The 27,773-nt window shown below is 39.5% G+C and overlaps 2 protein-coding genes across 3 annotated transcripts; one reads left to right on the plus strand and one right to left on the minus strand.

Moving 5' to 3' along the window:
* The first annotated feature begins 616 nt into the window (after positions 1-616).
* LOC107036155 lies at positions 617-1,599 on the plus strand. The gene is made up of 3 exons (XM_015253903.1): positions 617-901; positions 1,046-1,358; positions 1,425-1,599. Exons 1-3 carry the CDS (start codon positions 706-708, stop codon positions 1,597-1,599), a joined length of 684 nt encoding a protein of 227 aa, XP_015109389.1. The 5' UTR covers positions 617-705.
* Positions 1,600-2,788: 1,189 nt separating this feature from the next.
* Positions 2,789-27,612, minus strand: LOC107036182 (chitin synthase chs-2). 2 transcript variants are annotated; one of them, XM_015253950.1, is made up of 12 exons: positions 27,299-27,612; positions 15,691-15,806; positions 14,135-14,883; positions 12,684-13,028; positions 9,707-11,436; positions 8,405-8,710; positions 8,072-8,319; positions 7,676-7,982; positions 5,845-6,021; positions 4,078-4,239; positions 3,390-3,618; positions 2,789-3,332 (listed from the first exon to the last, which is right to left on the minus strand). In XM_015253950.1, exons 2-12 carry the CDS (start codon positions 15,789-15,791, stop codon positions 3,010-3,012), a joined length of 4,677 nt encoding a protein of 1,558 aa, XP_015109436.1. In that variant the 5' UTR covers positions 15,792-15,806; positions 27,299-27,612; the 3' UTR covers positions 2,789-3,009. The 2 variants fall into 2 exon arrangements, with proteins under 2 accessions (XP_015109436.1, XP_015109437.1); XM_015253951.1 differs by lacking the exons at positions 2,789-3,332; positions 3,390-3,618; positions 5,845-6,021 and having other exon boundaries at positions 4,230-5,644.
* Positions 27,613-27,773: the final 161 nt, after the last annotated feature.

Below are 27,773 nucleotides of genomic sequence, written 5' to 3' on the forward strand. Positions count from 1 at the left end.
AATAAAAAGAAGCTGTGACTCCATATTCCAAACGAAGTTTTAATTTTTAATTCGGTGCTGAAAACACGAGATGACAATATTCTAAGCACGGAATTATATTGATGAGATGAACAACAGATTAATTGAATTACCGTGTGAACTGACTGAAAATTGATAACAGTGTGGGCACGCACTTTTACCAGAGTATCAACAAACATTGAATTCCAGAAATTCACACTCTAAAGTGTGTTCTAGAAGGAACTGAACTGTAATTATGATTAAAATCTTATTCAGTGAGCATAGGAATTGGAACATGAGCAAATCATTTATTGTAATATGAAAATTGAATAGCTGATAAATTGGGACAGGATTCTCATCGGTCGTTTTGATTTTTGCAATGAGAATGATTATAAACAATTAATTGAAAAAAATATATCGAAAATTCGATAGATAACCTACAAGAAATTTTGAGAAAAAAATACCGACACCATTTAAAAATCGCATTTTCCAACTTTTTAGACTCCTTTCAGTCTTCCACTCGAACTACTACAAAGCTTCCATTCGGAAGCAAAGAAGTGCATTGTTTTCACTTCACGGCGTGACAGCAGCCACTTTCAAGCGAGTAAAAATAAAATCATCAAAATTTGGGGTTAAAATCAAGTCCAATGACAAAATACTCGATAACTGGTCCAAATTCTCTGATGAAATATCAATCACGGGTTATCCATGCTGCCAGATGCTTTCGTATCGTGCAGTTATCTCTTGATCGGTTGTGGATCATCGATTCATCGGTTAATCAATCATTCCCACGAACATTTCTCCAAAGTTCTACCTGAGTTTGTGTGTGCAGCAGCGGGCATCGCCGCCATTGGAGCAAGATGTTTATTCAATCTGGGGTATAATCTCCTCTGGAGGGAATACCGTAAGTTAATTGCAAATTACTAGTTTCTGAATATTTTTTTTCATGAAAAAAAAATTGAAAATGACATTTTAAAAAATCATTCTCTATTTTTTATCATTTTTAATATCTCTATTCTTAATCATTCTCAATTATTTTCATTCCCAGCAATCGATCCCCTATTGATCGAAGCAGACATAAAATCGCAATCGAATGAAAGGAACATAATAGACTCCGGCCTATCAGTTTTTGGATTGGCAAGCCTGATATACTCCCTCTATCACCACCACAATTACCAAACCACTGGAGTTATCATTATCTCATCACTGAGTCTGGCTGAAATAATCTGCATGCATGCGGAGCTAAAGTCACGGAGTCAAACCCCCCCTGATGATCCATCAACTAATCATTTGAGATACCTCATTTCTGTAGTCGATGGATGCCTCACTTGGCTCTGGATCTTCTCTTCAGCGATATTCGGGTACCCGCTTATCTAAAGTTATCAATTTATGAGAAAAAGTCGTTGAAAGGTGCCTGATAATTCCAGATGGGCGATGGAAAACGGTTATGCCCGGCTAGCGACTGTTCCATGTATCATTTCGATGCTAATTTACCGCCCCAATGGCTTCTACCACGGATGGTCGATCAGAAACTGCCTGATGGACTACATGATGCTAGCTTATGTCATTCTAATGACCGAAGCCATTTGTCAATCATCTTGAAGTGATCAAAACTCAAATCGGAGTATTTTCTGTCTCCATGAAAAACCAAAAACTTCGTAAATAAAAGATTCATTGCACTTGATTAAAATTCTTAACATCAGAGTTCACGCATCCATCTACACTGAGAGAAAAAATTATTCCTGCCAAGGATTGATATTCTCGTCAGAAGATAATATTTTTTCAGAACGAATTTTTCCAGGACAGTCATTTTCAGAGAGTCCAAGTCTACCCTCAAAAATTACAGTGATATTGAACATTCTGATTATTATGCTACATATGACCTTGACAAAATGTTCCCCGATATCTTCCGGATTTTACAAATTGGCGATTGTCTCAGGTAAAGAAAATTGGAATAATTCCAAATGTTAATAATTATTATTGGAGTTTCTTCGAGGTCATATGCAGAAGAATATTCTTATAGATCACCATAATTCTCACGCTTGGAACTGATTTCGGAGCACCTGGAAATGACTGGCCTGGAGAAATACGTTCCAAAAGAGATATTTTCTTCTACTAAGAGTATGAAAAAGATATCACCAATAATATTTTCTTGGAAGGAATAAATTGTTTTCTCAGTGTAGAGATGCAAAATGACCGTAATTTTTTGGATCGTGTTATATGACCAAAAAATGACGGTATTGTAATGGTCATGTGACAAATTTGACCATAATTTTCTAAAATTAAAAATTATGGTCAGAATTACTTTACAAGCAAATTAATCTCAAAGCATCTATGTCTAACACATGATTTCACGATGCAAGCTGGCTGTCATTTTTTCTGGCGGTTAGGTGTATCGTAGAATAATAACTCGTGGTTTAGCAGAATAAAGGTGTTGTATTTAGCACGTTAGATGTGTTTACATCTAGTTCTAGAATCAGACTGACATCGACTGATCATTTGGTCGGAAGCGTGCGGGTTTAAATACCTTTTGTTATGGAAGGTTCGAGAATTGTCCAGAAATTTCATGAGGGACAAGGATACTGCTGATGGACAAGCATGATGTTTGTCTCGAATACGACGATATAGAATATTCGAGACGCGTTATATGAATTTCGAAATAATAATTCATTTGTGGTTCGCGCCACATTTTTTCTTGGCAAATTGTGATGATCATTTAGAGCGGGGGGATGATTGTGATAACCGTCAACATTATCTTCAACTAACAATAACCCCATTGAATAACAACTGATCTGCTAATTAATATTTATTAAAACAACAGGCACGCAACGTCACATCGATTCATCCATCAATTAATCAATTAATTAATCATCAGTAATTATAATTTAATAACTCGGTATCACATACGAAACGCAGAAAACACGTTATCGTACACAAGGTAGTATTGAAACAATAACTCCCAGTCACACTGCTCGTAAAGTCTTTTACCTATCCAAAGGAATGTGAAATTTGTCACATCTTGGAGTTGGAATTGACGCTCCAGCCGACATTGCCGCCCATCGGCTGGAGTCTGACACTGTTTCCAGGGCTGTTGTCGGCCTCGTAGCCCCCGTTCACCTGACCAACATCCGCGAAGACGTCTTTCACGGATATCTGACTGCTCCTCGTAGGTCTCGGCTGGATTCCCAGGGGATTCCCCGCGACTCCGTAGATGTTGTTCGCCCCCAGTGTCTCCATCTGTGATTTTTTTCTCAGTGCTATGATGCTGTTGCGACGGCTCTCGAAGGCTTTGAAGGCCTTCGTCGAACGACGAGTTGACATGTTCCTCGGGAGACCTGAAGAATTTAGATTCAGTCATTTATTATTCAGAATTGATGAGTGAGAGGCATTACCATTTCCCTCAGTCATGCTGAAGAACCTCTGCCTGAAGGCAACGTCCAGGGTGTTGATCGCCTGAGTCTTCCTCCTGCTCTTCTCCAAGTTCCTAATTGTCTTCCTGCGACCTGGACCACTTCCACTGCCTTCGTCGTAATCTTCCTCCATTCCGTCCAGCCTCTGGAGGTCCCTGGCAAACTCCACAGCCTGCTCCGTCGCCAGCTCTCCCCCTGACAGGTCCTTCTTCTGGTGAATGAAAATTCATGAATCGACTCGTTTTTCATTTGGGTCCGGAGTTGAAATGCCCCAGGAGGAAAAAACAAATCTACTGAAATGTGGGGACAACGGAATTTTCTCATACGAGGGAGAGAATACATAGTTCTTAGGAATGTTCGAAAATACAAGATGGTTGACAAGTGTGACCGCCGCCATCTTACTGAATACCTCCTCCCTCTGCCGCAAAGGGCTTCAAACATGGCGGCGTCTCCACCTCGCATTTTCAAACATCTCGTAGAATTATTTATTCTTCTCAGTTCGTCCTCAACTCACTCCCTACGGCGCCTATAAAATGAACAAATTTGTTGCGCCATCCTTCAGATTTCTCCAGTCCCTTTCGACTGAGAATTCATGGCGCACCGTTTTCCCGCATTTCAGTTGTTTTTTTTACTCCCGAGGCGACTTATCATTTGATCACGAAGGACTTACTTTGTTGCAACACATGAGCACAGTGCTCGATAGAATATGCGCAAATGTTCCAAATCTATGGAACAACATAGCAGTGAACTGAATAACCAAAATAAGAGCGAAGAAGAACACGAAGACAAGACCAATGGGCTCCAGCTGGAGATACTCCTTGGAGACATGTACCTGTAAAATCCCCAGTAAAAAATCAGACACCCGAATTGAACATTCAAAAAACACAGTCAAATCCCTCAATTTGTTTTAATCCACAATGATTATTATGTACACAAAAACGACATTGTGAAAGATCTCACAGGGTCGTTTGTTCGCCTCCTCATTGAGTTAGACACAAAAGACCATTGGAAGCTCAACCATGAGACTCCCCCAATATGGACCACTCCAACCCCAGTCAATAAATGCAGCTGCAACCACGTGAATATTAGTCATCCATTTTGCACCGTCAATAATTGGTTGGAAGGATCAGTCTTTCGACATAATTTTGAAAAGATGCTTGGGGAGAGATTATAGAGCCAAATTATTCAGTTTGAGTGGATTGTCGTGAGACAATTGAGGATCAAGGCACAGGTATGAGATAAATTCCAGACATCTTTAAGGCGTTTGATGTGAGAAGTGAAAATAATGAAAAGAATGTGAAAAATTCATGGGAGATATATCTGAGTTTCCTACATCATTGGGATTTTTTTCGGATTTTTTCTAGATCTCGGCCTCGAGAAAAAAAAATGTTCAAGAAATGATTAAATGTACAAGTGATACCGAAAATTATGAGTTCCGAGGCAGATTCTATCCATTGAGGCTCAGGTGTGGCAACGCCTTCACCATGAGTGGCGCGCAATTCGAATGTCAATATAATCGCGGGTGCATCATGGGAGAGGTATCGGTTAGACCACGGAACTGAGAGAAAAAACTGCAGGTTTACCAACCCGAAAAAACCATAGGAATGATCCGTGCGGTATTGCCGCGTCTCCGATGCATTTTAATATTGCTTAAATAATTAGAAAAACATCCAATGAAAATAATTTGACACTCGTAAGTAACGGGAAAAAATAAATCTCCCAAGAAAAATTAATATTCAAGAAACGATCAAATGCACACTGAAATAGTTACTTGAAAATTGAAAGTTTTCGTGTTCAAGGGTTGAATCAGGGCTTGGAATAATGGGATTCCCCTTTCATTTGCGGAGTACGGATGAAACACCTTAATGAAACTGTCTGCAAGATTATATCACACTTGTGAGGGAAGTATTAATGGACTTCCATATCTAAAACTAGATTCCAGGGACTCGTGCTAATTGCCACCGTGTACCACATTAGTTGGATTCAGGTGTTGTGAGACATGTAAGGAAGACAGAGTAGAACACATTAATATATAAGAGATGAGGCCGGTGTGCCGGTACCTCTGAGGTTTCCTCAACGAAGGTGATGTTGGTCTTGACCCCAAGTGGCCACACAACGTGCAGCTGATCTTTGTTCAATTGTAGTAGAAATACTATCAGTACAAATAGAGCATTGAACATTAAAAACGCGAATACACTCTTGTTCCGGAGTTCAATCAGATCTGCCGCGATGCGTGCCTGTTTCATTTTCATTGAAAAAAAAGAGAAAAAAAGAATTGATTAGTTATGTAATAGAAAAGCTCCGCCGATGTCCGTGTACTCAATCCTGCCAAGGAATCCAGGAAAATGCTTCCCGTGAGCTGCATGAATGGGTCAACAAATAGTCTAGTTGATAAAGTAATGATTGAGTACATGGCAACAGCAGAGCGGTAATTTACCTCTTGGGTACTCTCGTCATACGTGATGTTGGTCTTGATACCAAAGGGCCACTTAACGTGCAGAAGGTCTTTGTTCAACTGTAGCAGGAAGACTATCAGGACGAAGAGTGCATTCAGCATAAAGAAGGCAAAAACACTTTTGTCGCGTAGGTCCTTCAGATCGTTAGCTATTCTCGCCTGACATCACCAGTAAATTATTATCATTTTTAGGGAGAGCTGGGTAATCCTTATGAGCAACAATATTTCAATTTGTTGCAGCTCCAACAACTCTGGGAATTTCAAAGGAAGAAAGAAATTTCGAGTTCACATCCATTCAGTAGTTCAATACTTTAACCCTCTGAGGTGAATGCGTTTCTATCACTCTATGCACTCAAGGCTTTATATAAGATAGCTTAGGGACCGTAGGAGCATGGAATTCCGGGAATCCCTGTATCCCCACTACGCGCGCTTATGGAGAGAAGAAAAATAGGGATCAGCGGTTTGAAATGAGATACTTCGCTCATTGCGCGCGAATTCTATGGAATATTCATTTTTAATGAATGGAGATTGATAACTAATCAATTTATACGAGTTTAATGTTTTGAATTCGTACAGCCTGCGTTCCCTTTTCTCTCTAAACATAACTCCGCGGGATAGAATGGCAGCTGATGTTGGGGGATTGTTGGGGGACTTGAGAATAATCACTTCTGGACAGCTGAAGTGCACATTATTGAAAGTACGTAAATTAATTGAATTTTAATTAGGCTTCATTCTATTAAGATAATTCTGCGTCATCATTTTAATAATTATAGCGTCGAAGACCTAAGTAGAACTTGTCAGGTCCAATTATTCGACTCGGGGAGGTGACCCTTGGGATCGTTTAAACCTTCTGATTACTTCCCTTGACTCTCACGTTCGAACTCTTGACCTTTAGAGTCGTTTGACCCTTATGATCACTTCGTTCGTCCCTCCCGTTTGACCCTCAACTCCGTTTGATCGTTATAATCACTTTTTTCCCGTTGAAAAATGATCGAGGCCATAGGTATCTTATAAGAAGCTCGCGGAACTGGACATTCGGGAGGCGATAAAAATGCCGGAAGTGGGGATAGGCCTCGAGCGCTCGGAGCTCGAGGTATCTCATATAAAGGTTCGACTGTATGACTCAGACCGACCCTCACTTTAGAGGGTCAAATTCAAAAGATTGGGAAAATTCACTTGGAACTTTCAATGTATTAATTTCCAAGGAAAAGTTATAAACCGGAAAACATTCTTCATTAAATACTCAGTTTCTCTACAATTTCATAGTTTTACAGCTCTTTTTAAGTTTATATTTCTACGAAAGAAGTGACGCATGCATATTTATTAATGTTTTAGGTGTGGTAATTAATTTTCAAGGGCTCTTGGATTGAATTCCTCCAAGGAGTATTCGATTTTTTCACCACAAAATCGACAAAAGCCAGGAAATACGACAAAAAGTTGTCAACAGCAATGGAAAATCACATAAATTTTTTATTCAAGAACAGGAGCTCTTTCCACTACCACATCCTTCGAAAATAATTGCCACACCTAATACTCATTCCTCAACCTTTCCAATCATCCATGTCTTTAATCCTCAATCTTTCCATTCGTTTTCCATTCAAAGCATTGAAATATTGAACGAAAGTGACCTCAAAATTTTTCATTTTCCTCTGAAATTTCAAGAATTGTTGCAACAGCAGCACAATTGTTCATTCAGATCAGATCCAGCTGAAACTAACCGATAAATAAAAAAAACTACAGAATTCAGAATTTCGAAAAACAAGATCAAAAGGGTTTGGAGGGAGACGAGAGGTTCGGGTCCAGGGGGTTTTACCTTCTCTGCTTTGTCTTCATCGATGGGGTACAGATACTGAGCGAGAAGGTCCTTCCAGAAGGCCTCCTCCTGCATGGAGAGGACGTCGACCTCTCCCTTCTTGAGGCCCTCGTCAGACAGCCAATAAGGCCGGGACAGGTTGTCCTCGCGTCTGACGTCCTCTTGCTCGCTGGATTCCTCGGAATCGCTGTCAGCTTCGTGGCCTTCCTGGGAGGCTTCGTTGATCGGTCCCAGGTGATCACCTCCCCGTGAACCTGCTGATGAACCTCGACGACGGACTGCGCTGTGAGCGTGAGGATCGACAGCTCTGCACGAACGAAATTTCAACGATTGATTGAGAAGGCTTGAATGGAAGCGACCAAAACGAAGACCAGATGAATCGACAGCAAGAATTACCTCTCAATAGTCTCCAATCGCTTTCCCAATTGCTCAAGAGACTCAGCAATCGCCACCAATTGTTGCTTCTCCTCCGAAGGCTTGCCGTGAGTGCAGAGCATGCACTTGAACAATCCAGCGAGCGAAATCTCAATGGACCCCTGGTCATCCTCATTATTCCCAGATCCATTCTGCAGAAAACCAAGTAGAGACTTGGTCTTGGCCTTCTTCTTAGCCTCCTCTGCCTCCTTCTTCTCTTGCTCCAGTTCCTATCGTTCAATCCATGAAACCAATCTATAGATATTCTGCGATGGATGGCAGAAGTAGCTTATGGATTATTGATTAGTTATTTACCGCCTTTGTTTTTTTCACTGTTACTTCCCGCGTGCCCCACGTAATGTTATTCAAATTGACGAGAGAGTATATAATTAGTACAGCGTACATCGAGGGTACCGTTATGTAGTAAATTATTCCATGCGCAAGGCAACCAATTTCTTGCGGATGTAGGCATCCAGCTATTGCTATTTGCGCTGTCACCAGGAGGATGAATAAACTCGAGGGTGACAGCAATCCATCATCGATAACGTTTATGGATATTGCTATTATTACGGCTACCATTACGAGTGCGTAGACGACACTGAGGACCGCAGCGAAAAATACCTGTATTGAAGGATTCAGAAGACTCATTCATTTGGATCAGATGAACGGATTTGATGACGCAACTCCGTTCTTTCGGAATTAATGAATGGTCCTTCTGAAGGTGTGATTAGTAACGCTTCTAGATTAACCCATCACCCTGAAAGACCAAGGAAGCCCCGAGAAGCAAGCGAAAGCTTCTGTTAATAGCCCAGTTGACGATCCCAACAAGACAAACCTTCTTCGTCTTCTTCACTTGGACCTCTCTCGTTCCCCAGGTGACAACATTAAGATTTATGATCGAATACAGGATAAGAAGCAGGTACATCGAGGGGATAGAGAGCAGGCAGATTATCCCGGGGACGACGCACCAAAACTCTTGAGGATGTGGACAAGCCGGACAGATTGCCTACATACATCCAGAGCGGATTCAGAAGACTCATTCATTTGGATCAGATAGATGGATTTGTCGAAGCAAGTCCGTTCCTTTGGAATTAATTAATGGTCCTTGTAAAGGTGTGATTAGTAACGCTTCTAGATTAACCCATCACCCTGAAAGACCAAGGAAGTCCCGAGAAACAAGCGAAAGCTTCTGTTAATAACCCAGTTGACGATCCCAACAAGACAAACCTTCTTCGTCTTCTTGACTTGGACCTCTCTCGTTCCCCAGGTGACAACATTAAGATTTATGATCGAATACAGGATAAGAAGCAGGTACATCGAGGGGATAGAGAGCAGGTAGATTATCCCGGGGACGACACACCAAAACTCCTGAGGATGTAGACAAGCCGCTATGAAAAACGAACTCGACAGCGACATCAGGAATATCGCCGACGGCGAGCCTATGCCGTCCTCGCCAAGCTGAAGAGCTGTACCCACTATAACAGCCATCATGATCATGGCATAGAGCGTCGACAATATTTGGGCACACAGAAGCTGAAAGGATAATCATCACCACACGCTACACGGACAACACAGCATCAACAACAAGAGTAACAAGAGCAGTCCACCAAGACTCACCTGTACGTTGGATTTACAAGTGAAGCAAACCACCATGAACAGTAGAATCGGGAAGATATTGTAGTAGAAGCTGGTCCAGTTGTCGATCTTGAAGGCAGCCACGAAGGCACCCACCAACATGAGGAATATAGTTCCGGGGCCAAGGATGGTGCCCCCCATCAACAGAATCTGATACGAAATGTAGGGCATCGAGATATTATCGTTGATCTTGATGGTTCTCTTAGAATCCATGAGCAGATCCATGATGTTGGCCATGGTCGAGGGCACCCATCGTCTGCGCTGATTGTAGAACTCATTGAATCCCTCAGGGGCATGGGTGTAGGCATCGCTGGCGGCGGAATACTCGACTCGATAGCCCCTCTGAAGCAGCAGAGTACACAGCCATCGATCCTCCCCCTGATCGTACTGAACGTAATGCCTGGCGTCCTCGGATTTGGTCGTGTACTTCTTCATGACGTTGTCGTCCATGAGGGCCTTTCCCCTGAAGAGGGAGAAGCAGCCAGGACTACAGAGAACACATCCAATCATGTGCTCCGTGGCCTTCTGCAACCAATGACCGATTGCGTACTCAAACATCTGGTACCAAACCATCGGGCCAGATCCCACAGGGTGAATTCTACCACAAGCAGCGCCCAGATTCTTATTCTTCTTCATCAGATCCACAAGTAACTTCACAGCTGCTGGCTGAAAGTCAATGTCACCGTCCAGGGTCAGGAGATAAGTGTTCTCAGCGATGATTTCCTTCCTGTCAACGCTGATAGGCAACTCCATCAATCTGTGACCCAGCAAGTAGTACATGTACATGACTTGGCTCCATCGTTTCCTGTGACGAATCTTGTTCTTGTCCTTCAGGTGAGCAATCATCTTCGATTTACCAGGCAAAGTCCAGATTAATCGGCCTCCGTAAGGTGTTGGTATCTTCTTCGGTGCCTTAACGTGTGTTCTCGTGTGATGAACATCGGATGCAGCTTCGTCCAGCGTTGACACCAGTAGCTTAACGAAACGATTGACTTGCACTTCATTCTCATCTTCATCAGCGAGTTCGAAAGCGTCGTCGAAGAATATGTGGGTCTCGAATTCATAGTAATCTGGGTCAATGAGTTTGAAGAACTTCTGGGCGTTACGCCTTGCGCTGTGATCCGCATCGAGCCGTAGAATACTCTTCAAGAACTCAATCATCTCTTCCTTGTTCTCGTGCCACATTGTGGCGCATGCATAGATACGCGTTACGTGATCGCTATTCTTGACCGCAGACGGTGGTGTTGTTGAGCCGTCAGTTTGCTCGTAAATGGTCTCGTAATCGCCGTCACCTTTCTCCCTCTCGATTTCGGCGAGATCCTCGACCTTGACCTCCGGCTGATCGTCGCGTTTGCGATTGAGACCGAGGGACTGATCGATCAATAGGGAGTCGTACATGGGTACGACGAAGAGCTTCTCGGTGGCGGCCAGACGCTCGCATTTAGGGGTCCATATGTGAATGGTGAACCAGGTCTGGGAGAGCAGCCAGAGGAGCCAGACCCAGGCGTATTGTTTCGAGACAAAGTCGTTTAGGAAGTAGAGAGGGGGCGCGTCGTAGAAGAGGTAGTCGGGAATTGTTCCGTGGAAGAAACAGGGATCGCTGGTGCGGAGGCCGCAGACCGCTATGAGGAGGGAGATCAGGACGGGGATCGTTAGACTGACTGGGAAAGCGTAACTGAACCCCTGGATTAGAATTTTGCACGCGAATTTACCTGCGGAAGATCCGTCATTATCAGACTTGGCGATTTTAGGGGAACTCTGGTCATTCTCAATCACGTCTCATGCAATCTAACAAGGACGGTTATTTCACATTTGTAATTCTGGCTACAGATGAGACAAAACTGAAACATGACAGTTGTGACAATTTTTGGAACATGAGCAAATTATTATTTTTTGTTATTTTATATCGCTTTGACTCGGCTGAGTATATTGCGATGATGATCAAGACTTTAAAACGGTTGGAACTCGCCATTCTATCCGACCAGGATTTGAACTCGGAACTTGGCGCGCGGTGAGCAAATTATTATGACGGCAGTAATAGAGGGTGACGTCAGCACCTTGTTTATAAATTTCAGGCAGATGTAGAATAGAAAATCCGGAATTCAATGATACAAAAATTACTTAATTCCGGTAATAGACTTTTAAATGGTGAACATCAGAATTTTTCAATACTTGAGCCAATTACATTGCGATTGGCTACCGCCATGATTGGACACGACGATGCAATTGTCAATGGGACTCGATATGATAACTAATGTCGCTCTTCATCTTGATAAAATTATCGGTTTATGGTTGCAATGAACATTGCTCAAACTATCGCACATAATGGTCTTCCAACTATCGCGCGTAATGTCGCAAATATCGTCATAATTGAAGTACCATCGCCATTTTCAATCATGGCGGCATGGCGGGAGACTACCATGATGTTATTGGGTGAATCATTGAAAAATTCAATTTTTTCCATTTTTCTTCGAAATGTAAGCTTTGTAATCGTTCAAATTCAAGTTTCCAAATTTTTGTGTCCGGGTATTTAAATATCGTCTAAAAAGTCCGAATACGTGATTTTTAGAAGGTGTCTATTTTGAATTTTTTCGATTTTTTTTCGCAATTTTCTTTATACGTTAAAAATTTTAAAGTTTTTTTTTCAATTTTTTTGAAGTTCAGGTTGTTCGAATTTGTTTTTCTTCAAATTTTTTTGTTACCAAGTTCTGACCAAATTATATTAACCAAGTTTTGTAACGCAAGTTTTTTAGACACAGACCCCATCTAAATAGCCATGGCAAACTGCTCAAATTATGCTCCAAAAAAATATGACGTCACATGGCTGTCATCAATTTGTCATATGACAAAACAAAATAACGATAATTTTCACATTCTTAATTCTGATCATCTTGTCCAGAGAAATGTTACACAGACCAGCATTCATCCATCTGAATACATCCTCAGAATGAATACTTACCAAATATGTAAGCAATATAAGACGCAAAAATCTGAATGAGCAGTACATAAATCGCTGAATTGAGATCGGCATCAACAGTTTCGGTCTCTCCATTCGGCAGAAAGTCCGAGATGTCCGGAATTGTCCCGAGGGCATTCTGGCGGACAGCAGTTACCGTGATCTTGTGCTCCCCAAAAGCACTACCGAACATTGTGAACAGATGTCCAACAGTTTCGCCTCTCGAGTGCAGAATGATTAATGAACTTATGAAGAAGGCGATTATCTTCCAGACGGAGACAAACAAGTAGGTAAAATATCTTGTCAAGCGGAGATCCTTTTTCACTCTGCTGAGAGTCCTAACAAGCCCTGAGAACAAAACAGAACATCGAAAGGATGATTGATGTAAGCGATTGAGGACAATTGGGTTCGTTGGGCACTTATTAAGGGTGCCAAGTGAATTTGAAAAAAGATTCAAAAAAAAATTTTTCTTTCCCTCCATCATTGGAGAAATATGTATTCATCCATCCGACGAAATTTCAAATCCGCAACCAGAACTAGACATCGAGAAAATAAATGCGGAAAATCCTCTATTTCGCGTGCCGAACCTCGAGAAAGCATGGGATCAAATGGGTACGGCGGGTTGAAATATCTCTCTTATTCACCCCGGTACCCCATTGTTTTTTGTCGCCATCACATTGAACACATCACTCCCCATATCTTCAAATTTTTTCAAATTTTTCTTGAGTTCCTAGGGGGTTGAAACGTTCAATTCAATCAAAACTCCATAAGAGGCCGTGTATAAGACTATTCGCTAGAAAATCTAGCGAATTCGCTAGAAAATTCTATTGGAATTCTATAGGAATTCTATGGAATTTCTATAGGATTTCCATTGAAATTCTATTGAAAAATTCTCTTTGTTTCTTCCGCTGATTCTATTGGATATTCAATACGAAAAAGTCAATGGATTTCGAATTTCTGTTTAAAGTTTTCTCTTGAGATTTTTTCTATAAGAATGCTTGGGCATCAATTTTCCAAATTTTTTCCACTCGGATTCTACACTGCAAAACAAAACAAAATTCGGCGGAAAAAAATTAGAAAATTTTGTGCCCAATAATCTTAATAAAAAAAATAAAAATAAAAAAATTTTAACAGAAATTCGAAATCTATTGACTTTTTCCTATGGAATATCCAATAACATGAACGCATAAAACAAATAGAATTTTTCAGTAGAATTCCAATACAATTTTCTAGCGAATTCGCAAGGTTTCCTATTAAATTTTTTCATGCGTGATTGCATTGAATATTTTCATATCGTCGAATTTATAAATCGAACGGAAGAAGCTGAATGGAATAACAATAGTGAAATAGTTGAATCAATATCAAGAGTCATATATTATTTTGTTCTTTTGTCAATTACGCCATTTACGACATTCCCCACAGAACACCTTAGTGAGACTTTTGCGAGTTATTACCAATGGGGCTCTGCATGGAGACGTAGTTCTCCCACCAGCCGCAGGACACGAGGATCAGCGAGGCCGGAATGAGCCAGAGACTGTGCCTGGAGCTGTCCAGCAGTGGCCAGACGACGAATCCGCTGGCCTGTGCTGCCAATGCCGCCAGGTCCACCAGAACCAGAACAAATCGCTTGGACTCGTCCTTGCTTTTGCTCCTGGAGAGCAGTCCAAGAAGTCCTGGGACGAAGGACACGCAGTTCGTCAGCATTGCGCCCTTGACGACGTCGAGATCCGGCAGAACTGAAAAGAACATCAGGGCCAGTCCGAGAACGTGAAAGGTCTCCATCATGAAGACAAGCAAGAAGTGCGAGGACAAGGGCTTCTTGCAGGACTTGAACGTGCACATCCTGCAGCTTCTGATGAAGGTCCCGATCTCGGGCACTGCGAAGGCTATTATTATGCACCACATCCAGCCGATCCTCTCCTCCTCAGGGAGGCTCACCACGAATTGACGGTCTCTACCCAGCTGACGATTGCAGTACACCATCACTCGACCTGGACGAAGCTGCGAGGTCATGAAGAGGACTGTTCCTTTCGCGAGAACACCGCAACCGAGGACTATGACGAACACAACGAGGTAGACTATGACTTTTGTTATTTGTACTGTGGCGTCCAGGCACTTTTGATTCGCCATGGAGCCAGAGTCTATCTTTGGAGGCGGGTCTCTGAAGACGTCCCATCCTTTTGTTTCTACGACTGTTCGCTGACTGAAATGTCGAATTTATGGGTCTTGTTAATTGGAGATTTATGGGGGGATTGCATGGAGGACATGTCGAGGGCCATTTGTTTCTAATATTCTTTACGAGAAATATCTCTTGACATTTTTTAAAGAAAAAATTATTTCAACATTTTTGTTTGAGAATGCATTGTCTCCGTTAAATCCAAAACTTTCGGAAGTGTCTCAAAATAAAAGGAAGTTAATTTACTGAATTGTTGAAGCACTGTTGAATGTCTTTGATGATTGTCTCTGATAATCGTTTTTAAATTTGAGTAGTTAATTTACTTTCACGTGATGCTACAATTTGATACATGTGCGGTCTTGTCAATTGAAAAATTTTAACTAGCTTCTCGAGGGTTTCGCGATCCCCTGACTGCTCAAGCGAAGGTTCCCGAGGGTACTCGAAGATTGTCGATAGGGCCGATCGTTTGGTTACTAACGTCGGGGCAATGTTGGCTGCCAACGTTGGGACAATGTCGGTTACCAACGTTGGCTGCCAACGTTGGGCCAATGTTGACTGTCAACTTCGGGGCAATGTTGGCTGCCAATGTCGGGACAATATTGGCTGCCAACGTTGGGACAATGTTGGCTGCCAATATCCAATTTAAAATACACCGTTATAGAAATTCTGTTCGGAAGCAAACTGCTAATTCATTAGCATAAATATATTGATTATGTTATGAGAAAAACAATTACCCACTCGTTTTTTTTCTCAAAAAAATTTCCCACTCCTTTTTTTCTTCTCGAAAAAAATTCCCATTCGTTTTTATGCCGTTTGACATTAAATTTTCCTTACCTTCCCCCATAATCCTGTGTCAACGGTGTGGTATCATCATCCGAGAAGTCATCATGACTCCCTCCCCCCGGTACCACCCCATTCTGCTGCTGATGCTGCATCTCCTCTCGTCAATCCTAAACAAGCAAAAACACCACTCAATTCCGCATAATTTCCTCGTTAACTAAATCCTCCCCCTGACATTACGTCACACCGATTATCCCCCGAGGTGCATCATCCTAATGACCACCGATGCTAGCGGTACCTCATGCTCATATTTCTAATCGACTAATGAAATGTTTCTGGTTGCGGTTACCATCTAATCGCACAAGCGCGTGAATTGAATTTACGCATACGTGCACGGTGCTACTGAGTCGATTATATCATCGGGTAACCGCGGAATATGTAATTTTTTTGATTGATTGAAAGGTGAAAGTGGAAGCGTCGTTGGTTAATGCAATGATCTCTCGAGTGTCACGGATAATATGATTACTAAACATTGAGGGGATTTCGAGTCGAGTCGAGGGGAATTCAATACGCACACGAAAAAATTCCATAGTCAATTCTATTCGATTTCTATTGAACTTTCTATTAATTTTTTGCCCATTGAAATGTACGTTTTGTATGAAGAAAATTTTGTAGAAAATATTCTATAGAAAAATTGAATAGAGTTCGATTTTACTGTACAACTTATTCTATTGAGATATTTTCTATAGAATTTCCTCGGCTTAAATTTTCCAAGTTTTTTTCGTTCTGTTTTTCTTTTTTTACGCGAAAAAATTTAGAAAAGTTGACCCGAGCTGGCGAATACTAGCGAATTCGCTAGAGGATTCTATTGGATTTCAATTGGAACTTCTTATTAATTTTTGGTCCATTGAAATGTATATTTTGTGTGAACAAAATTTTGTAGGAAATATTTCTATAGAAAGTCAATAGAATTCGATTTTTCTATACAACTTATTCTATTGACATATTTTCTATAGAATTTCCTCGACTTAAATTTCTCAAGTTTTTTTCACTCTTTTTTTTGAACCGAGGAAATTCTATAGAAAATTTCTCAATAGAATAAGTTGCATAGAAAAATACAATTCTATTGACTATTTCTACAGAACATTTTCTATTAAACATTTCACTCGAGTCGGCCAAAAACTACCAGAAAGTTCCACAGAAATCCAATAGAATTGTCTATCGCATTCGCAATTTTTTTTCTCTTAAATTTCTTCGCACATGTACTTCCATACATCTGATAATTTATCTATTAATCTTGATGAAAACGTTGAGATTTTGTTCTATAGAAAAATCAACACCCATTGTCATTTCCCCAATAAATACCGGAAAACTACATTTTCCCAACATCCACCAATTTCCACCTGGAGAATTCCAATAGAATTCTCCAGCAAATTTCCACATTTCCCTCGATCTCTCAAATCCGTCAGTAACTGCTGCTTCGCGCATTGAGTCTCCATATGGTAGAAATTGATCGGACAGCGCAAGGAGTAATCCAATCTTTGTTCTCCAAGCTCCCTGACAAAGAGGAGAGAGAGAGTGAAGGGTGAGGTGGAGGTAGGTGAGATTTTTAACTGGTTCCTACAGTTCTTGAAAGTGAAAGGCAACAGAAAACACAAGGCAGATAACGTAGCAAGGACGTCCACTGCAACTCACGGCCTGGCGGCGTGTCGGCAACCGCCCTCGAGCCTCGTCACGGTATACCCCACCAGGACTCCATGCTTTCTTCCATTCTGGGTTATTTACTCGTCTTCCCTCGCTTTTCGTTTTTTATTTCCTGTTAATGAGCACTTTTGAGGCTTTGTTGACTCTGCGCCGGAGGTTAAATGACCGAAAGCTGGATTTTTATTTTTTTATTGCAGGGAGATGCGTGGGGAATTCCATTACTGTGTCAGTGATCCGACGGGTCAGTCCTCTTTATTTTTAGAGGTCAATCTAGCCGAGAAGAACGACACGGTTTCGCAATTATTTTTGGATTCATTAATTTTTTGTTTGAATTTTTAAGTCGTGGTTGTTTTCCCCTGTAAAAAGAATTTGGCGAAACGTTTTTTATTAGGGATGTATTTCACCGAGTTATATTATATTTATGTTTGTAATTTTATGTCCGGAACGAAGTGTTTGGGAAAGCACGTTAAAATTGAAAATCAAATGTCTCCGAATTAACGATAAAAAACAGTTTAACTCAAAGGGGATACTATATCTTCCGTAATACAGCAGCAGAAAATTTATCAGTGGATACTAGAATTCATCGGCGAAGTAGTCGATGCAAATTTTCTACCCAATCATTCACAATGATCCATCACAATGAATAACAATTACAATCAAGAATAAATTCCAGACTGGGATTTGAACCCGGAACCTTTCGATTACAGTTCAAGTGCCATTCGACCGTGGTATGTCATGAAAAAATTGCGCAGAGTGAATAGTCTATCTATGGAACACTTGAGAAAAGGAGTCCATCTGTCGAAACACATTTTTGATGTACCTCTTTATTCTTAAACACCAACCTATTCCAGAAGAACGAAACGCCTTGCAATTTTTTATAAAAAAAACATTGGTAAGACGTTTTCTGTCATTGATGTATTTCACCGAGTTGAATTATATTTATATTTGTAATTTTATTCCGGAACGAAGTGTTCGGGACACACCTAATAATTGAAAATCAAATACGTCTCCGAATTAACGATAAAAAAATTATTTGAGTCAAAGGGGATATTATGTCATTCCCAATGCACCAAGAAGTATCATCAGTGGACAGTTGAATTCGTCGGTCAAGCAGTCAGTCCAAATTTTCTACCCAATCATTCACAATGATCCATCGCAATGAATAACAATTACAATCAAGAGTAAATCCCAGACTGGGATTTGAACCCGGAACCTTTCGATTACAAGTCAAGTGCTCATCCAACTATGCCATGAAAAATACGATACCATTCTATAGTACAGTATAATATAATATTTGTTGTGTTGTGTACGATATTTCCAAAAATCTTAATATCATGAATATTTCTATAACTATGCAGTCAAGAAATGTTGGACGACTTTTAATTCGTTGGAAAGCAATGGGTAGCATTCCTGACACACAAAAATCCCCTCAGGAAAATTTAAATACATGACTCCAGTCACTACCAACATTCATTCATATTTAATTTGAGTCTATTCCCATGAATTTTGTCTCTCACCCGAGGGGAATTCTCGCTCCAGAATCCCACAATGGTCAGTCACATCTACTCTTGGGTGAAATTTCTAATGAATGAGTGTCAGTTGATCCTAAGATAAACCAAAACATTCTAATGAACCGATTTCTATTTTTTTACATTGATACTGATTTGATAATTGATGAATCTTTATTACACATTCCTCTAATCGTGAAAATATTTCTCGCGTATAATCATTTTACCGATGACTCAGGGATAATGCGAGTAATGAATGTTAATGTCAAATCGATGGATTTGAATATGTATTCGATCGGTGAATATGAATCGAGGAGAATTGCACTCATTTTTCCCGAGTGGGTGATCTCGATCACTTCCGAACATTTTTTCATCATCATCTGTTACCAGGAAGGACGTTTATGGATTCAACTAATGGGTATCTTTATCTCAACCACCGGTCACTCACATTTTCCTCCTATTCATTATTTTTTCCGCGTGAGAAAATCCTCTCGCGATTTTTTACCGTAATAAAGTGCCTCTCTTCATGCCGTCATCATTACAGCTATTAAATTATTACGCGTATAAAAAACAACTAGTACTGGTTTTTCAATGGGCTTTGATTCAGTGTTTCTTAAGAACTTTCTCATTCAATTCATTTTGATCCAAGACATTTATCAAGCCCAAGGGTCCACCACGAATTCCTCTCACGTGAGCTTCGAAAGAGTCCGTTATATTTTTGTTGCTTTCATATTTTTCACATCGCGGAGGAGAAAATTAGAGAATTCAGGGGATTAAGTGATTGGAAAAAAACGACATGTTTTGCTCTAATAATTATCACTTGTAATGAGAGTTTTTCATTCAGTGAAATTAATTATTCTAATGGATTATGGGGCGCAATAGGTCATTTGTAAGATTTTTTGAAAAATTTATTAGTCATTTACGTCATTCAAATTTCTTCTGCAAATTATTTTTTTATATTTTCAATGTTTTTACTGTAGCTTGAGATTTATCAGGTTGTTCATTTTAGTAGTTTATTGCTCAGCGGAACATGTGAGCCTTCACCTATTCTGGTCATTCGTATTTTAAATACAACGGGAAAAATTATAGAATTTATGTTCGAGAATGTCTATAGAAAAAATTAAAATGTATAGACTTCCTATCAAATATCTCTTGCAAAAATGACGGGATTAAATCACATAAGTCTTTAGTAGAATTCTTATAACTTCTAATAGGAATTTAATAGAACTTCTTGAAGAAAGCGTTAGATTTTTCGATGTAATTTTTATTTTAACGTGATTTGCCGCGAGGGGTTTGCGACTGGCCATCGCCCGAAGGCCTTCAGCCTGGCATTTACAGAGATATTTAGTTTATAGTGGTATACTACAACGTGTAATAGCGATCAAAATACAAAAAGTGATGAATAGAGATTTTTTATATTGGAAAGTATGGGATGTGAGTGAAACTGTTTGAAGGGTTTGGTGGGAATGAAGAAAGAAAGTAGAGAACTATTGTAGTTTATAAACAATAATGAACAAAATTCTATTATTGTTTCCATATGTTTCTATGCGAATGACTTTAAAGTAGCGAATTCGGTAGAAAATCGTATTGGATTTCAATTGAACTGGTATTAAAATTCCTTTTTTTTCTAAGGGTCTAAATGAAGATCACAAGGGTCAGATTAAGGGCCCAAATGAGGGTCATGGGTGTCAGAAACTAACGATCACAAGGGTCAAAATAAGGGTCTCTATATATTTTTCTACATTAGAAAAATCTAAATCGATTTCTGGTGATGAAATTTTGGTACTCGAAATTAAGACCGAAATTATGGGTCAGCAGGATCAAAACAAGGGTCGCGAGGGTCAGAATAAGGGTCACGAAAGTCAAATTAATTGTCCCACGGTTCAAAATAAGGGTCACAAGGGTCAGATTAAGGGTCACCAGGACCTAAATAAGAGTAGTAAGGTTTAAATTAAGGGTCTAAATGAGGGTCACCACGGGCAAAATATGGGTCATGAGGGTTATAATGAGGGGTAGATTGAGAATCCAAATAAGGGTCACAAGGATCAGATTAAGGATCGCAAAGGTCAGCTTAAGGGTCCAAATAAAGGTCACGAGTGGTATGAGGGTCTAAATCAGGGTCACGAGGGTCAGAATAAGGGTCACGAGGATCAAATTAAGTGTCCCAAGGGTCAAAATAACTGTCACAAGGGCCTAAATAAGAGTAATAAGATTTAAATTAAGGGTCTAAATGAGGGTCACCAGGGACAAGATAAGTGTCATGAGGGTTATAATGAGGGATAGATTAAAAATTCAAATAAGGATCACAAAGGTGACATTAAGGATCACAAAGGTCAGATTAAGGGCCCAAATAAGGGTCTAAATCAGGGTCACGAGGGTCGAATTAAGTGTCCCAAGGGTCAAAATAAGGGTCACAAGGTTCAAATTAAAGGTCACAAGGGCCCAAATAAGGGTCACGAGGGTTATAATGAGGGTTAGATTAAAAATCCAAAGAAGAGTCACAAGGGTCAGAGTAAGGATCACAAAGGTCAGTTTCAGGGTCCGAATGGGTCACGAGTGGAATAATGAGGGTCTAAATCAGGGTCGCGAGGGTCAGAATAAGGATCACGGCAGTCATATGGGGATCACATGTGGGTCATATGGGGTTGCCGAGCGGAGCGGGCAGGGGGCCTCTGGTACGTGTGAATAATAACTCACATCTCAAAACTTGAACTTCCACCTCTCCTATCCACCGCCGTTTCTACAATGTACTCGCCTCAACTTCCTGATCCGAGGCGATACGAAAAGGCCCCACGCCTCCGTAAATGTTTCGTACGTTACACATAAGAGGTATCGTACCACTTCGAAATGTTATAAGTAAAGTGAGAAAACAGGCGTGCCTGGTTAGTCGGTTGAAAAAAAAAAAAGTCGAGCAACTGGAGGGAATGGACTGGCCCCAACTGACGTGGCTCAACAATTTTCCAGTTGCAAAATCCGCGGAGGACTGGACTGGCACGCCAGCAATTCCACCCGGAACCCCGCGATATTGACGGATATGGAATTGTGATTGACGTGAGAATACTTTCAGAAAGAAGAGTCACAATGAAAAATTGTCATGCCTCTTGAATCCGCATTCAGTCCTCTCGATTTCCTTTTCAATCCGGAGACTTCCCAGGGAGTGACCTTCCACGGAACAATAATATCTTCCACCTCAGATTGTCATCGAGGGGAAATAATTTATGATAAAGGAATTATGATATCTGTGGCGCGATAACTCTGATGCGTTTCCAATCTTGCGGATTTTTTTTTTCATTCGAGATATCCGGATTTTTCTTTTGATTAGACATAACTCCATTGCGATTTAATCAAGATGCAGGTGTGATAAATAGATCGAGTGATCTATTGAAACTGGAAATTACTGAAAATTTCCTCATGCTGTCACAGCTAGACTGGTGTAAATGGGGCGAAATGAAAAATAAATGAAACTGCTTGGGTGTTTTGTAATCGACAGGATTGTTAGAGTCACAAAGACTTGACTCACGTATCCCAACTGTATTATTTATATTGGAGTTAATTTGAGGCAATATTTTTTGCGCAATCCGCGCAATGAAAATAACATTCCCTTTTAAAAACTCATGGCTCGGGAATTCTCACATTTTTTTCAGGTTTAATAACTGTTTTGTGAAAGCACTCAGCGCGGGAGGGGGGGGGGGGGATTGTCTCGGTAGTGATTGATACTATGAAACAATTTCAAGATATATTTCTGTTGGTATTTTTCGGTGAAGTTCTTGGTTCAGAAAATGTTGAATGTTTTTTGTGTTTTCTTTTCCACTTTTATTTTGATACTTATTTTCTATGTCGAGAAATATGTTGGCAGGGAGTACTCCTAGACGAAAATGTTAGGAATATTTTTTGTTGGAAATTTTGTGATCTACAAAAATGGTTTTATGATATTTTTCGATACGTGCATTAGATTAGGAGATATTTGCAAAATAAGGAGAATGAATTTTTCCAATTGCATCGTTTCACTCCGAAAACTCGTTTGCTAATTCTAATTCTATCTTGATAACTGCTGATCCCGTGAGGAAATGTCGCAGAATGTATTTTTCTTGAAAAGTTCCTGATCTACAGAAAAGGCGGTTGACATTTTCCCCTGAAACCACTAGTTTCCTAGATAAATTCGTTTATGGAATCGATTAAATTCTCGAAACTTTTATCAAGTGACAAAGCCTTTTCCAAATTATCTTTAGAACAATTGTTTTCAGAGAAAAACATGACAAGACTTCTTCTCTGGAGATTGTCTCGATAATGATTATATTTCTTTTTACATTTTTCGGTGAATTTTTTAGTTTATTGAAAATATTTAATGATTTTTACGATTTTATTTTGGTTTTCCATTTTTATTTCGATACGTATTTTTTAACTCTTTAAATATGTCGGCAGGGATTGCTCCTAGAAGAAAATATCATAAAACATTTTTTGTTGAAAGTTTTGTGATCTACAAAAATGATTTTTTGACATTTTTCGATACATCCATTAGTTTAGGAGATACTCGCTATATAAGGAGAATGAATTTTTCCAATTGCATTGTTTCACTCCAAAAACTCGTTTTCTAATTCTAATTCAATCTCGATAACACCTGATCCCGCGAGGAAATGTCACAGAATCTAGTTTTCTTGAAAAGTTCCTGATCTACAAAAAAGGCGGTTGACATTTTCCCCTGAAACCACTCATTTCCTAGATAAATTCGTCCATGGAATCGATTAAATTCTCTAAACTCTTCTCAATCGAAAATGCCTTTTCCAAATTATCTCTAGACCAATTGCTCATAGACAAAAACGCCAAAGGACTTTTTTCTCGCAAATTTCCTGCCCTACAAAAAAGGTTCAATGACATTTTTCTCTAGAACCCCTCGTTCTCGAGCTAAATTCATTTTTACAAGGCGGTATTTGATTCCTCAGGTTTCACCACTTCCCAAAAACTAATTTGCTCCTTCCTACATCAAAGGTCTGGAATTCTTCATGTGCTCCACACATCCTACCCATGCGTAATCCTCGCCTTTCTAAAAACCCTCGAAATTATAGATGTTCAAGAAGACCGGTCATGGGGAACGCCGAGAATCAGTCAATCGGAAACTACACCTCGGTCACGTACCACGCGACTTCCTTTCCGATCGAGCAAGATCTCCCGATATGCAGTTGAAGGAGGTCTCAGATATCCGGAAATCGTATCCTTTACCACCTTGCAAGACCATGCAAACACACCCAAGTACCCAACACTTGCAATTTGAATTTTCGCAACAGTTTCATTCGACATTCCCGCGAAGAATCGAACGCATTTGTAAAAAAAATTCCTTGTGACTCTTATCCTGATCCTTTCGACCCTTATTCAGACCCTCATGACCATTGTTTTGACCCTTGTGACCCTTAATTGTGGAGTCTCAATTTTGAGTACCAAATTTTTATCACCAGAAGTCGATTTGGATTTTTATAATATAGAGAGATAAAAAAATGGAAAGAATTGAAACAGATTTCAAATGAAAACTAAAATAAGTGACATAACAAAAAAATATAGAAAATATATGAAAAAATGGATGATAGAAACCCAATAATAAATACGAGGAAATTAACTAATTTAATTAATATAAACCCGAAATAATGGAAATACTTTCCTCCACTGAATGAAATATCAATGAAATTTTTCTACTCTCGATCACTTGCAATAATAATGTTGGTCACATATTCATCCTTCATTCCTACGCATTTCCATAAAAAGACTTCGAAATTCTCCAACCGCACACCCTAAACTTGTGTGACCTCGAAAAAATGAATGACTTGTTCCTGTTTCCCACCGTCACCTCAATCATCCACCAATTTTTTCTCCCGGAGTCATTAATCAAACGCGGATGATTCATAATTCATAATTTAACTTCCAAGTTATGCGGGAAAATCCAGGGGTCTTCCGGCGATGAGTGAAAGGTGTCGAAATAATGGAGGGAAACCAGGAGTTGGGTTAAATCGCTGGGGAAATCTGCTGCACTGATTTACATACTCAAGCGGATAGAAACGGTTATCGAGGAGAGTATTCTAGGGCAGTGGAAATATCTGATGAATGACAGACATATTTCTGACCTTCTTCGACAGTCGAGGGGATCATCGAGGGGCCAACGAGAGGAAATATTCCAAATTGAAGTTCTTCCACAGTTTCATCCTCGAGTTCCTCAAATAACTCGAGAACTAATAGTTTTAGGAGAAAATGTCTCTCGACCTTTTTTGTAGCTCAGGAAATTTCCGATTAAAAACGTTTTCTCTGATTTTCTCCTAAAATTGATAATTACCGAGATAAATGGGGAATCGAGAAGGCGAGATTTTTAAAATCGAAGTATTTACCGTTATTCAACGCTACAAGTGCGTGAATATCTCTAAAACGATTTATTCTGTGAGAAAATATTGAGATTTTTTTTAAGCCGGCGAAATTTCCCTCGAAAACAGACATTTTTCTGCGTCATATAGTGCTATAAAATGAATTTTCTATTCATTAGAGACGATCAACGAGAGGAAATATTCCAAATTTAAGTTCTTCCACATTGTCATCCTGGATTTCCTCAAATAACTCGAGAACTAATAGTTTTAGGAGAAAATGTCTCTCGACCTTTTTTGTAGCTGAGGAAATTTCCGACAAAAAAAGTATTCTCTGATTTTCTCCTAAAATTGATAATTACCGAGATAAATGTGGAATCGATAAGACGAGATTATTAAAATCGCAGTATTTACAGTTATTCAATGCTACAAACGCGTGGATATCTCTAAAGCTACCTATTCTATGAAAAAATATTCAGATTTTTTTGAAGCTGACGAAATTCCACTCGAAAATTGACATTTGTTAATCAGAATATGATGATGCGTGATTGTTCTGCGTCACATAATTCTATAAAATGATTATTCTATTCATTAGAAACGTGTCGAAAGGAAAAACTGTTTGTGTATTGGATATTACGACGGCACACATACTTAAGAATCCTCATTATTTCCGCTCCACCCCCAAAACCCTGAACCTCCATCTCTCAATTGCCTTTCATCACTCGCCTGAACACTCGGATGATTCTAATGATGTTGCCTAATAAGTCCTCGCTAATTGTTACGCCGTCGGCATGAAGCGCCCCTCCGACTTCCATCCGAAACCCAACGATTTCTTCCAGCGCACATAAAGAAAACTGTTGTAAATTAACTCCTGAATATTATTTTTCAAAAAAGTCGAGCGATAAACGCGAAAATTTCAGTAAAAGCAATATTTCGAATAAAAATTTCCCAAAGATTTTGTTATTTCACTAGAACTATTCCGTTTTCCACTAGAATTCCAGTAAAAAGAAGATAAATAGAATGCATTGGGAAAGATTTTAAGAGAAGATTAAAATATGTGACATAAAAAAATGTAGAAAACATGAAGAAATGAATAATAGAAAGCCAGTAAGAAATACGAGGAAATCAGCTAATTTAATTAATGTAAACTAAAGTTACGAGAATAAAATGAAATTAAATGAAAATTTTCATTGAATTCCCTAAATTCATCGCAAATTGAATTGAAAACGCGATAATTCTATCAAAAACTCAATATTCTGAATAAAAATTCGCGAAAAATTCCGCTATTTTACTAGAATTATTCCATTTTCCACTAAAATTGTAACAGGCAAATAATGTAAACAGAAAAAATTGAAAAAGAATGTAAAGAAAAATGAAATTACTGACACCAAAAAAATCTGGAAAACGTATGAAGAAATGAATAATAGAAAACTGATAATAAATACGCGGAAATCACCTAATTTAATTAGCATAAACTTTCAATAATATAAATGCATTCCACCACTCACTACCAAATGCCTTCCCCCCCTCAATTTACGAAGAATAAAAGGAAATTAAATGAAAATGTTATTCAGATTCCCAAAATTCATCGCAAATCACGTAAAAATCGCGATAATTCTATCAAAAACTCAATATTCTGAATAAAAATTCCGCTATTTCACTACAGTTATTTCATTTTCCACTAAAATCGCAGTAGGCAAATAATGTAAACAGAAAAAATTAAAACGGAATGTAAAACAAAAAATAATAAGTAAGACAAGAAAAAAATCTAGAAAACTTATGAAATAATAAATAGTACGCGGAAATCACCCAATTTAATTAGCATAAACTTTCAATAATATAAATATATTCGACCCCTCATATCAGGATATTAAATGCCTTCCCCCCAAAACTTCCAAAAACAAAAAGAAATCAACTAAAACTTCCAGTCAGATCCGTCCCCCCTCTCTCCCAAAAAAAAAATTGAAACCTCACATTTTCATCGATTCCTTCTCCATATTATGTATTCCCTGAGCGCAGTTACCTCATTGACATACGCGAGTATCTTATAACGGAACAGAGCCCCCCCAGATATTCCGTCTCCCGACAATCCCAAATGCTCCTCATTCTTACCTGCTGTTACCCCAATATCTCCCCACAATCCAAATCTGAAAGTATTCCCAAGTGTATCAGCGGATCATCGTATTCCTCCTGTCACCTTTCCTCACTTTCAAATATATTCGAAATTTCGTGGCATATGACAGCTATTATTCCAGACGAAAATCCTCACTCACTATTCGTCAACGTAACTCATTCTCAGTTGCACTCGATGAAAAATTATTCTTTCAATTGTTTGCAATAATTTTTCACTGAAATAATTTTTTGCGATCGATCGAGGGCTTTCGATAGGCAATATCGAGTCACTGAATCCGAGGTGAAAGCCGTGGTGAACGTTACCGCGCGACTGTCCGCTCCAACTTGTACTCAAGTATAGAAGAAACGGTCCTCTCTTCCCCACCGATATGCTACACCATCGGGTTTATAACTACGGGTTACTTTCACAAAACTTCTCACTCGTGGAGCCGTTGAATTTTCACATGAACGAGGG

This window comes from Diachasma alloeum, unplaced genomic scaffold (assembly GCF_001412515.2).
Source record: "Diachasma alloeum isolate Michigan unplaced genomic scaffold, Dall2.0 Dall_scaffold_00206, whole genome shotgun sequence".
Lineage (NCBI taxonomy): Eukaryota > Metazoa > Arthropoda > Insecta > Hymenoptera > Braconidae > Diachasma > Diachasma alloeum.

What these genes read in the sequence shown, in the direction of transcription:
- LOC107036155 (XM_015253903.1), top strand. Translation starts at nt 706, where the DNA reads ATGCTGCCAGATGCTTTCGTATCGTGCAGTTATCTCTTGATCGGTTGT. An exon ending in TCTCCTCTGGAGGGAATACC is followed by an intron (nt 902 to 1,045) that starts GTAAGTTAATTG and finishes TTTCATTCCCAG; the next exon opens with CAATCGATCCCCTATTGATC. An exon ending in TTCTCTTCAGCGATATTCGG is followed by an intron (nt 1,359 to 1,424) that starts GTACCCGCTTAT and finishes TGATAATTCCAG; the next exon opens with ATGGGCGATGGAAAACGGTT.
- LOC107036182 (XM_015253950.1), bottom strand. Translation starts at nt 15,791, where the DNA reads ATGCAGCATCAGCAGCAGAATGGGGTGGTACCGGGGGGAGGGAGTCAT. An exon ending in ACACAGGATTATGGGGGAAG is followed by an intron (nt 14,884 to 15,690) that starts GTAAGGAAAATT and finishes TCGACATTTCAG; the next exon opens with TCAGCGAACAGTCGTAGAAA. An exon ending in CAGTGAAAAAAACAAAGGCG is followed by an intron (nt 8,320 to 8,404) that starts GTAAATAACTAA and finishes ATTGAACGATAG; the next exon opens with GAACTGGAGCAAGAGAAGAA.